This window comes from Numenius arquata, unplaced genomic scaffold, assembly GCF_964106895.1.
Source record: "Numenius arquata unplaced genomic scaffold, bNumArq3.hap1.1 HAP1_SCAFFOLD_1754, whole genome shotgun sequence".
Classification (NCBI taxonomy): Eukaryota; Metazoa; Chordata; class Aves; order Charadriiformes; family Scolopacidae; genus Numenius; species Numenius arquata.
In genome coordinates, this window is record NW_027415035.1 from 1 (window position 1) to 11,005 (window position 11,005).

Sequence of the window (11,005 nt, forward strand, 5' to 3'; positions counted from 1 at the left end):
CCTGGGACCCCTCTGCGGGGACCGCCTGCGCTTCGCCGCCGGCGCCGGCTACAAGATGCTCTGCGTCATCCTGGGGCTGGCGGACGCCTACGTCCTCTCCGAGGGCAGCACCTTCGCCTGGGACGCCTGTGCCCCCCACGCCATCCTGCGGGCCCTGGGGGGGGGCACGGTGGCCTTGGCGGGGGCTCTGCGGGCACGGCGGGCGGGGCGACACCGGGAACCCCCCCCGAGCTGGTCTACAACCGCCCGGCGGAGGGGGCGACGGGGGCCGAGCGCTGGGCAAACCGGGGGCGGCCTCGTGGCCTACGTGCACCCCCAGCACCTGGAGGCCGTGCTGGCCGCGCTGGCCACCGTGCCGGGGCTCTGAGCCCACGGTGGCCGGGACCCCGGGGTGCAGGGTAAGGGGTGCCTGGGACCCCGGGGTGTGGGTTATAGGGGGGGCCGGCACCCCGGGGTGCAGTATAAGGGGTGCCTGGGACCCCGGGGTGCGAGTTATAGGGGGGCCGGGTCCTCAGGGTGCGGGTTATAGGGGGACCAGGACCCCGGGGTGCGGGTTATAGGGGGGCCGGGACCCCGGGGTGCAGGACACATGGTGGCAGGGACCAAGGGGTACAGGGTGACCATGATCCTGGGGTGCAAGGAACAGGGCAGCTGGGACTTTGGGGTGCAGGGTAGGGGGTGCCTGGGACCCTAGGGTGCAGAGCATGGGCCGGGTGGGACTTTGGGGTTCAGGATTTAGGACCCCGGGGTGCAGGGACACGGGGTGGCAGGGACCAAGGGACACAGGGTGTCTGGGACCCCAGGATGCAGGGGGGGGGCTGGGACCCCGGGGTGTCCAGGACACTGGGGTGCTCTTCGTAGGGCGGCTGGGACCCCGGGGTGCAGGGAACGGGGCAGCTGGGACTTTGGGGTGCAGGGTGAGGGGTGTCCAGGACCCCCGGGGGCGCAGGACACGGGGCGACAGGGACCCAGGGGCGCGGGTTCCCCGGGATCGGGGTGGCCGGGACCCCCAGACACGGGGCACAGACCCCGGGGTGCGGGATGGGGGGTGTGTGGGTGGGTGTGTGTGTGTGTGTCCCCTCCCGGCGCGACCCCCCGTGTACCCCCCCCCCCCGGCACCATTAAAGCTCCGTCCCTCGCCCCGCGTGTCTGTGCTGCCCCGGGGGGGGGCGGGGGCCGGGGCGGTCCCGGGGCGGTCCCGGGGTGGTCCCGGGGTTTCCTGTTGACTCGCCCCGGTCCCGTCACATGATCGTGGAGCGAAGGGAGCGGGCGGCGGAGCAACGGCGCCGGTGAGCGCCCGGGGCGGGGGAGCGGCGGCACCGGGACCACCGGGACCGGGAAAGGAGCGGCACCGGGCGGGGAGCGCACCGGGAACGGTCCCGGGACGCCGGGGCTCGGGTACCGGGAGCGGGGCGGGGACCGGGACGGTGGGACTCGGGCAAGGGGAGCGGGACCGGGGCGGGGGGGGGGGGACGACCGGGAGCGGGGCGGCGGGGCTGGGGACCGGAACCGGGCCCGGTACCGGGGCTGAGGCGGCGGCGGCTCCCGCAGGACGGGCCATGGCGGTCGAGGGCGGGATGAAATGCGTGAAGTTCCTGGTTTTCATCTTCAACTTCATCTTCTGGGTGAGTGGGGGTCGGGGGGCAGCGGGGGGGGGGGGGGTAATGGGGGGGGGGACCGGAGCCGGAGGGGGGGCTGGGACCGGCAGAACGGGGCAGACAGGCCCTTCCTTGCTGTGCCCCCCCCCTCGGCGACAAGCCGCCCTAGCCTCATAGCAGGCAGCAGCCCCCCCCTAATATTGTCCCCCCCCCCACTGACGTCACCCTCCCCCCCCCTCCATACGGCCCCTTTGACACCCCCTGGCCCCCCTCCCGACCCTAAATTGGGGGTCATGGGGAACCCGGGGGGTCCGTGCTGGCGGGGGGGGTCGTAGCGGGTGCTGGGGGGGGCGAGGGGGGGGGGACACGCTGCCCACTCGGGGAGAAGCCTGGCAGCGGGGAGTGTTGTGGCCACACGCTGCCATCAGTAGGCTCCAGGGGTAACGAGGCTGGGCAGGGCGAGGCTGGCGCGCCTTGGCCGAGGCAAGCCCCAGCCCCGGGGTCAGGGTGGGGGGGGTCAGGGTGGGGGACCCAACGGGTGGCCCTGTCCCGTCCCCCGTCCCCCCCCCTCCCCGCAGCTCCTGGCTGCCCCGGCCGGGGTCCCCCCACGGGGCAGGACGAGGGTTTGGGGAAGTCGGGGTGAAGAAAGAGGCATGAGGAGCCCAACGGCCGTGGGGGGGGGGGGGGGTGTGAGTGTGTGTGACACGGGGTGGGGGGGGGGCGGCAGGCGCCTTCCTGGCCGTCACCCGGTCCCCCCCCACGCAGGGAGTGACTCGTCCTCATCCCCACCCTGGTCCTGCCGGGCTGAGTCACCCCTGGAGGGCCGGAGGGGGGGGTCGGGCCGCCTGCCAGCTCAGGGGGTGTGGGGGGGGGACATGCCAGGGACACCGGCGCCAGCCCCCCCCCGGCCCCCGCCGCCCCGAGTGTTTGTGCAGTGGGCGGCCGGGCCGGGCTCTGTTTGCCCACGCCCAGCGAGCAAACAGGGCCCGGGGGGGGGGGCACCGGTTTTTGGGGGGGCTCCCCACCGCCATGGGGAAACTGAGCCCGGGGAGGGGGGTCCCACCCGTGGGGGGGTGCCGGGGGGGGGGATGGTGGGATGGACCCACTCCTGCCCCAGTGCTGGGAGGGGCTGCGGGCGTCCGGGTCCCGTGGGAGGGGGGGCTCACGGTGTCCACTGGGGTGGCATGTACCTGGGGTGCCCCCCCTCCCCCATCCCGGCACCCCCGGATCCACACATGGACCCCCCCCAAGTGGGGGGCTGGCGCTGGGGGTGTCCCCCCCCGCTCCGAGGCCTCTCGCTGTGGCCGGAAGGCCGGACTTCCCGATCTTCCTGGACTTCCCAGCGTTCCCGCGGCCGCCAGCCTGGCCCCCCCCCTCGCCGCAGCGGGGCCGGGGAGCGTCCCACCATGGGGACGTCACTGGTGGGGCTGTGTTGGGCTGGGGGGGGGGGGGGACGGACACAGAGTAGACCCCCCATCCCCCCCCCCCCCCCCCAATCACCCCCAGGAAGGGTGTCCCCAATTTGGGGCCAAACCCCGTCGCTGCTTGATCTCCCCGGAAAGGGGATGAGGCTTCGCTGCCGGTGACACCCCCCCACACACACCCCCACCCCCCAAGGGGGGGGGGGTTCCTGGCCCCGTGGGGTGGCGGCAGCACCTCAACCCCTTCTGTTCCTCCCCCCCCAGGTGTGCGGGGTGGCCCTCATCGCCATCGGCATCTACGCCCAGGTGGCCCTGGATAAGACGCTGGTGGTCAGCAGCGCCTCCGCCTCCAGCACCCCCGTGGCCATCCTGGTGCTGGGCATCATCATCTTCTTCATCTCCTTCTTCGGCTGCTGCGGCGCCTGGAAGGAGAGTTACTGCATGGTCACCACGGTGAGCACCCCCTCGGGCCCTAAACACCTCCCCCCCCAACCTTAATCCCCCCCCCCCCAAACCCTGACACCCACCCTGTGTCCCCCCACCCCTCGCAGTTCGCCGTCCTGCTCAGCATCATCTTCCTGGTGGAGATCGCCGCCGCCATCGCCGGATACGTCTTCAAGGACAAGGTGGGGGATATGTGGGGATGGGGCACAGGTGCTGTGGACCCCCCCGGGTGCTACAGACCCCCCCCACTGACACACCCCCCCCCCCATACCCCCCCCCCGTGCCCCCAGGTCCGCTCGGTGCTGGAGGAGGGGCTGTGGGACGCCATGCGCAAGTACGGGGAGGACAAGCCCTTGACGGAGGGGGTGGACGAGCTCCAGAGGGATGTGAGTAACGGGGTGACCACTTGGGGGGGGGGGGAGATGGGGATGGGGGGGGCCAGGGCTTGGTCACCCGCTGACCCCGTGGGGTTCCCCCCCCCCCCCCCCCCGCCCAGTTCGCTTGCTGTGGAGCCAACAACTACACGGACTGGGCCACCATCGAGCAGTTCAAGGTCAACAACACGGTGCCCCGCTCCTGCTGCCGCAACGCCACCGTCCCCTCCTGCAACCTCCGCCCCAGCCCCGCCACCGTCTACGAGAAGGTGAGGACCCCCCCCCACCCCCCAGTATCCCTCCCCCCCTACCTCGGCCAGAGGGGTCCAGCCGCCCCCTGAGCGCCCCCCCCCCCCCGCTGCTCCCCCAGGGCTGCCTCCAGAGCATCGAAGCCTGGATGAAGAAGAACATCCTCATCGTGGCTGCCGTCGCGCTGGGCATCGCCTTCTTCGAGGTAGGACGTGGGGCTGAGCCCCCCCCCCCCTCCCCAAAGTGTGGGGCTGAGCCTCCCCACCTTCCCCCCCCGCCACGTGTGGGGCAGGATGGGGACCACCCCCCTCCCCTCTCCCTTTCCAGATCCTGGGCATCATCTTCGCCTGCTGCCTGATGAAGGGCATCCGCAGCGGCTACGAGGTCATGTAGCCCCCCACCCCGGTGGGTGCTGCAGCCCCCCCCGCCTCTCACTATCCCCCCCCCGGGGGGGCTTCAGGGGCTGCTCCCACTCTCTCACCCCCTGCAAGCTCCCCCAGGGCAGGGCCCCAAGTGCCAAACGCCCCCCCCCGTTGGACCCCTCTGTGGGTTGGGGGGGTGTTGGGGGGGCCAGAGGAGCGTCCCCGGGTTTGGAAATAAAGAGAAAAGCTTCTGTAGAGCCGTGTGTCCCCCTGTGCTCACCGGGCTGGGGGGGGGGGGGTAGCCCCCAGTTGCTGCCCTGTCCATTGAATGCACCGGAACCTCCCAGCCAGGAAGGGACTGGTCCCAGTGGGAGCAATGGGAGTTGGGGCGGGGGGGGTGTGACATGGGACACACAACACATCTGGCCTGGTGCTGGGGGGGGGCAGCTTGCCTCAGGGCTGTGCCGGGGCTGGTGGAAGGGCAATGGCTGTGTGTGTCCCCCCCCCCAGAAATCCCTCCTGAAAGCCCCCCCCACCCCGTGATTGCAGCAGGGCTGGGGTCTCCGTGTGCCACGGCAACGCCACCAGTGGTCCCCAAGTCACGCAGGGACCCCCGACAAGCACCACGGGGGGGTGGGGGTTCGCACCGCACCCAGGATGGGCGATTTATTTGCAGCCTCGGTGGGGAAAGGGGGGGCTCTGGCAGCCCCGGGGGTGGCCGGTGGCCGCGGCGGGGGGACTAGCGGACGCGGTGGGCCGGCTTGGGCAGGATGGTGGCCAGGGCGAAGTCGACGAGGCAGGCGGGCAAGTAGGAGGCGGGCAACCAGAGGAGCTTGGCGTCCCAGCCCGCGCTGTAGCGGGTGCGGGGGTGTCGGGCCCCCAGCGCGTGCTCCATGCACCGCGTCACCTTGCTGAGGTCGGCGTCGCACACCAGGTTCATGATGAGCCGCTGCACCTTCAGGTCTGGGTCGGGGAGGGGGGGGCAAGGAAAAGGGAGTGGGGGGGGTTAGGGAACACCCCATCCCACCCATGCACCCCCCAACCCTGGCCAAGGCTGGGGGGGTGAGGAAAAGGGGGGGGGGTGTTTAGGAAGCACCCCATCCCACCCACAGACCCCATCGCACCCACGCACCCCCCAAGTGCCAAGGCTGGGGTGTGGGGGGGTGCGTGGAAAGGGGGAAGCCCCCGGCCCCACTCACACTGGTGGAAGAAGTCCTCCCCGTAGCTGAGGCGGGTCTCGGGGGGCAGCCGGTCCCAGAGGAGCCGCAGGGAGGCCTCGATGCTCTCCAGGTTGGTCACCGCCGTCTTGAAGAACCCCGGCTCCACGATGCTCACCGACACCCCAAAGTGGTACATGTCGCGCCTGCGGGGACGCGCCGCCGTCGGGGGGGGGGGGGGAAGATGCTGCACCCCCAGCCCCACACCAGGAGACCACCACCAGCCCGGTCTGGCCCCCCCCTAGTACCAGTGGGTGGGTGGGCTGCGCCCCCAACCCCAGCGGGAGCCCGCCACCAGCCCGGTCCAGCTCCCCAGCGCCATTGGGTGAGTGGGCTACAACCTCAGCCCCACCGGGAGCCCACCACCAGTATGGTCCAGCCCCTTCCCAGTACTGGTGGGTGGGTGGGCGGGCTGCATCCCCAGCCCCACCTGGAGCCCACCAGCCCAGTCCAGCCCCACTAGGAACCCACCACCAGCCCAGTCCAGCCCCCCCCCCCCCAGTGTCGGTGGGTGGGTGGGCTGTGTCCTCAGCCCTACTGGGAGCCCACCACCAGTATGGTCCAGCCCTTTCCCAGTACTGGTGGGTGCATGGGCTGCATCCCCAACCCCACCTGGAGCCCAGCAACCTGGTCCAGCCCCCTTGGTGACAGTGGGTGGGTGGGCTGCATCCCCAGCCCCACTGGGAGCCCACCAGCCCACTCCAGTCCTTCCAGTGCCAGTGGGAGGGTGGGCTGTGAGCCCACCACCAGCTGGGAGGATGCCGTGGGGTGGGTGGGCTGCGTCCCCAGCCCTACTGGGAGCCCACCACCGGCTGGGGGGACACCATGGGGTGGGTGAGCTCTGTTTCCAGTCCCACCAGGAGCCCACCACTGGCTGGGGGGACGCTGTGGGGGTGGGGGGCCGGCACCCACCGCAGGCTGTCGGAGAAGGCCTCCACGCAGTACTTGGAGATGCAGTAGCCGCCGCCGTTGGCCGAGAGGCGGCCCAGGACGCTGGAGGTGTTGACCACCCGGCCCCGCGCCCGCTTCAGCAGGGGCAGGAACTGCAGGGTCACCTCGATGGCCCCGAAGGCGTTGACGGCCATCACCTGGCGATAGTCCTCCATCCCCATCCACTCCGTGGGGCCGATGGGGTTGGCCACCCCCGCGTTGTTCACCAGCCCAAAGAGACCTGGGGGGTGGGGAGGGTGGGGGGAGGTCAGCATGGTGGACACCGTCCCCTCTGCGGTGTCCCTGCCCCATGGCGCCTCCCCCAGGACCCCCAGACCACCCCTGGTGGGACCCTCCTCTCCATCCTGCCCCACAGCACCTTGTAGACACCCCCCTTCACCCCCCTCCAGCCCCTCTCTGGGGACCCCCACCTGCCCCACAGCATCCCCTGCCAGGACCCCTCTTGCCCCAGAGCCCCTTGTTCTTCACCTTGGACTGCCCTGGTGGGACCCCCCCGTAACTCCTTCCCAGAGACCCCTAGTCCTGTCCCACAGCACTTCCCTGGGGACCCCCCCATCCTGCCCTATACCCCCACTACAGGGCTCCCTGCCTTGCCCTATAGCACCCCTTGGGGGGGGGTCCCATCCTCTTGCCCTACAGCATCTCTTCTGAGACCACCCATCCTGCTCCCCCCCCCCCCCAGCATCTCCCCGGGTCCCATCCTGCCCCCCAGCACCTTCCCTGGGACCCCATGTCCCCCCCAGCATTTCCCTGGGACCCCATCCTGCCCCATAGCACCCTCCCAGGTCCCATCCTGCCCCCCCAGCAGCCCCTCTGGGACCCCATGTCCCCCCAGCAGTTCCCTGGCTCCCATCCTGCCCCATAGCACGTCCCCTGGGACCTCATGTCCCCCCTCCCCGCACCTCCCTGGGTCCTCATTCTGCCCCATAGCACATCCCCTGGGATGCCATGTACCCCCCCCCAGCACCTCCCCGGTTCCCATCCTGCCCCACAGCACATTCCCTGGGACCCTCCTCCTGGTCCCCAGCACCTCTCTTGGGACCCCCACGTGCCCCCCCCCAGCACCCCCTCTGGGACCCCATGTCCCCCCCAGCAGTTCCCTGGCTCCCATCCTGCCCCACAGCACCTCCTGTGGGACCCCATGTCCCCCCCCCCAGGCACCTCCCTGAGTCCTCATCCTGCCCCATAGCGCGCACACCCCCCACCCCTGGCTTCCCCCCCCCTCACCTTTCTCGCCCACCTCCGCCTGCACCCACTCGACAGCGCGGCGGATGCTGTCGGAGCGGGTGACATCCAGCAGGGTGGTGCGGAGGTGGCCATGGCCACCGCGCTGGAGGCCGTCGGCCCCTTTCTGGGTGAGGCAGGCGGCCAGCACCCGGTAGCCCCTGCGGGCCAGCCGGCGGGCCAGCAGGTTGCCGAAGCCGCTGTCGCAGCCGGTGATGAAGACGTGCTTGTCCTTGACGGAGGGCAGCGTCCGCCGGTCCCGCACCAGCCAGCCCAGTGCCCAGACCAGTGCCACCAGTACCAGGTACAGCCACATGGCGGGGGGGGGGGGGGGCTGTGGGACGGGTGGTGGGAGAGGAACACTGGGCTGTGTCGCCCCCCCCCCCCACCCCACCCCACCACCAGGTCAAACCCAAGTTGAACCCAGGCTCTTTGGGTAAAGCCGTGCACCCCCAAATCCCCTGCCCCACACCCCCAGATCCCCTGCCCCCACACCACAGGGGTCACCACCCCCCCACCCCCGAAGTGAAGGGTGGGAAAAGGCGGGGGGGGGGGGGGGGCACTGAGGATCGTCCCACATGGGTCTCCCCCTCTGCCCGTGGGGCACCCCCGGGGGGTGGGCCCCATCCTTGCAGGGTGGGGGGGGTGAGCACCCCACGTCACCCTCCCGGGGTGGGGGCGAGCACCCCATGCCTGCCCCCCACCCCCTCCCACCCCCGGAGGAGTCTGGGACCGACCTGGTGGCGGGTGCCGGGGATTAGCCGGGGCCGTGCGTCACCGCCTGGCCGGGACCCAGCGCCCCACGTGCGGTGATGGGGGGGTGGGGGGGGGGCCAGAGGTGTCCCAGCTGCTTCCCCCCCCTCCCTGGCTTAACCCTGTCCCCCTCCTGCCCACCCTGGGTGCCCTCTGCTCCTGACCCGCACGGGGAGCTGACTGTCACCACTGGGACCCCCCCTGCACCCACGTCCCGCCCCTCACCCCCTGTGAGTGTCTGGGGGGGGTGTGTGTCCCCTCCAGGAGCCCTGTTTGGGGGGGGTATCTGTGGGTGTCAGCACCCCCTCATTGCTCCCAGCAGTGGGTGCTGGCCAGGGGTTATGACCCCCCCCCACTCCCTGCTGTGGGGCTGGGATGGCAGAGTCCAGGCCGGCCCCCCTGAGTGGGGAGGCAGCCACTCCCCCCCCCGCCTTCCCCACCCTGGGGGGGCTGTGGGGGGACACCCCACATCTGCCCTGGGTCCCCGGAGCCACGTGAGGGCAGGGGACGGGCAGCAGCCCCCTCCCCAGCCTGGACGGTGTGGGGTCCCGGGGTGCTGAGACTCGACAGACTCATCTCACCGCAGCCATGGGGCAGACCCACGGCAGGGCTCGGGGCGCAGGGGGGAGCCCACCCACCGAGCCCCCACCTACCTTTTGGGGGGCAGAGGGCTCCGGGCGCTGCGGCGGCTGCGGCGGCAGAAGCCGTCTGAGCCGGGGGGGCCGCGGCCGCTCCTCCCCCTGCGCCGGGGCAGCGCCTGCAGCCAAAGTTCACCGCGGGCCGAGCCCCCCCCTTCCCCCCCCACCGGCTGCACCTCCGGGGGGGGTGTGTGTGGATTTGGGTGGGTGGGGGTGCCGGGACACCCCTCGCCTTGTTGGAGGACCCTCACCATGGGGGGGAACCCCTGACTGTGGCCAGGAGGGAGGGTGACCCCCCCCCCCTCCCCACCAAGGGGATGTAAACCCCCCCCCGGGGTCCCCTTTGCAGCCCTGGGAGAAGGGAGCTGGGGGGGGCCGAGCTGCCCCCCCCCCGGGGGGATTAGAGCCAGAAGGGACCCTTTGTCCAGGAGAAAAAGGGGCCTCAGAGCCCGGGTTAAGCGGAAAAGAGGATGAGGGGGCTTAGTGGGGGGGGGGGGGCAGCGAGGGCTGTGCCTGGCCCGGCCTCCACACGCTTTATTCTGCTCCGGTACCGGGGGGTCCCCACGGCAGGGGGGGGGAGTCCGGGGGGGGTGTCTCAGGAGCAGGAGGGCTGGAGCTGCCCCTTGTAGACGTACTCCAGGGCGGTGGCGATGGTCCGCATGTCCAGCTCCATGCTGCGCGCCCAGTTCTCCACGTCCCCGATCTCCTGCCGGGATGGGGTTGGGGGGGTGTCAGGGGGCTGCTGGTGGGGATTTTGGGGGGGGTGTGTGTGTCCCCACCCTCTGGCAGCCGCAGCTCTGCAGGGGCTCGGGGCTGGCTGGGTCCCCATGGGGGGCTGCCAGGCTGCTCTGGCCTGGAGCCGTGGGGCTGGGGGTGCAGCCCACCCACCCACTGCCACTGGGGGGGGGGCTGGACTGGGCTGGTGGGCTCCCAGTGGGACTGGGGGACACAGCCCACCCACCCACTGGCACGGGGAGGGGGGCTGGACTGGGCTGGTGGGCTCCCAGTGGGACTGCGGATGCAGCCCACCCACCCACTGGTACTGGGGGGGCTGGACCATACTGCTGGTGGGATCCCAGTGGGACTGGGGGACACAGCCCACCCACCCACTGGCACTGGGGGGGCTGGAGCGGGCTGGTGGGCTCCCAGTGGGGCTGGACCATGGTGGTGGTGGGCTCCCGGTGGGGCTGGGGATGCAGCCCACCCACTCACTGGTACTGTGCACAGGGGGGAGGGGGGGCTGGACCATACTGGTGGTGGTCTCCCAGCACACGCCGGGCGCAGGACCCCAACCCTTGGTGACACCGGGGGGCTTCCCTTGGGGCTGCTTTTCCGCATGTCCCAGAGGGAAATCCACCCCCATCCCCACGCCCCCAGGGGGTAGGGGGTGACCCCTGTGTGGAGAAAGGGGGTAAAATGGGATGGGACCCCCCCACACACACACACCTTGAGGGCCTGGTTGAAGTTCTCCACCATGGTGATCCACTGCCCCGTCTGCTTGGCGAACTGGGCCGCCTGCACCTGCAGCGTCTTCACCTCCTGGTCCAGCTTCCGCTGGTTGACGTAGGCCTGAGCCACCCTTTGGGGGGGCGACACACGGGGGGGGGGGGGGGGGGGTACACACGGGGGTTGGGGTCCAACCCCAGCGGCCCCCGGGGTGGGTGGGGGGGTCCCTGGGAAGGAGGTGGTCGAGGGGAGAGGGGAAACCAAAGGACTTGGGGGGGACATTAGAAGGGCTGGGGGAGGGAGTGGGGGGCCCCAGGGTGGGGGTTTT

General features: G+C 71.5%; 3 protein-coding genes across 4 annotated transcripts; 1 reads left to right on the forward strand and 2 right to left on the reverse strand.

The window, feature by feature from the left end:
- Positions 1-1,242: 1,242 nt before the first annotated feature.
- On the forward strand, positions 1,243-4,704 carry CD63 (CD63 molecule). Of its 2 annotated transcripts, XM_074167437.1 has the most exons (8): positions 1,243-1,289; positions 1,552-1,625; positions 3,284-3,472; positions 3,571-3,645; positions 3,754-3,849; positions 3,960-4,106; positions 4,208-4,291; positions 4,414-4,704. In XM_074167437.1, the coding sequence occupies exons 2-8, from the start codon at positions 1,560-1,562 to the stop codon at positions 4,477-4,479; spliced, it is 723 nt and encodes a 240-aa protein (XP_074023538.1). In that variant the 5' UTR covers positions 1,243-1,289; positions 1,552-1,559; the 3' UTR covers positions 4,480-4,704. The 2 variants fall into 2 exon arrangements, with proteins under 2 accessions (XP_074023538.1, XP_074023539.1); XM_074167438.1 differs by lacking the exon at positions 1,552-1,625 and having other exon boundaries at positions 1,250-1,289.
- Positions 4,705-5,090: 386 nt separating this feature from the next.
- Positions 5,091-8,168, reverse strand: RDH5 (retinol dehydrogenase 5). The gene is made up of 4 exons (XM_074167436.1): positions 7,844-8,168; positions 6,578-6,836; positions 5,648-5,811; positions 5,091-5,411 (listed from the first exon to the last, which is right to left on the reverse strand). Exons 1-4 carry the CDS (start codon positions 8,154-8,156, stop codon positions 5,188-5,190), a joined length of 960 nt encoding a protein of 319 aa, XP_074023537.1. The 5' UTR covers positions 8,157-8,168; the 3' UTR covers positions 5,091-5,187.
- A 1,658-nt stretch (positions 8,169-9,826) lies between these two features.
- On the reverse strand, positions 9,827-10,810 carry BLOC1S1 (biogenesis of lysosomal organelles complex 1 subunit 1; the record flags this gene model as incomplete). The annotated part of the gene is made up of 2 exons (XM_074167439.1): positions 9,827-9,937; positions 10,678-10,810. Coding segments are annotated over 2 exons (244 nt in total), but the record flags the coding sequence as incomplete, so codon positions are not given.
- Between the last annotated feature and the right edge of the window lie 195 nt (positions 10,811-11,005).

Excerpts from the sequence above, each read along its gene's own strand:
- CD63 (XM_074167437.1), top strand. The coding sequence starts at position 1,560 with ATGGCGGTCGAGGGCGGGATGAAATGCGTGAAGTTCCTGGTTTTCATC. Across the intron at positions 1,626-3,283 it reads TCTTCAACTTCATCTTCTGG|GTGTGCGGGGTGGCCCTCAT; the intron begins GTGAGTGGGGGT and ends CTCCCCCCCCAG. Across the intron at positions 4,292-4,413 it reads TGGGCATCGCCTTCTTCGAG|ATCCTGGGCATCATCTTCGC; the intron begins GTAGGACGTGGG and ends CTCCCTTTCCAG.
- RDH5 (XM_074167436.1), bottom strand. The coding sequence starts at position 8,156 with ATGTGGCTGTACCTGGTACTGGTGGCACTGGTCTGGGCACTGGGCTGG. Across the intron at positions 6,837-7,843 it reads GGCGGAGGTGGGCGAGAAAG|GTCTCTTTGGGCTGGTGAAC; the intron begins GTGAGGGGGGGG and ends CCCACCCCCCAG. Across the intron at positions 5,812-6,577 it reads GCCTTCTCCGACAGCCTGCG|GCGCGACATGTACCACTTTG; the intron begins GTGGGTGCCGGC and ends GCGTCCCCGCAG.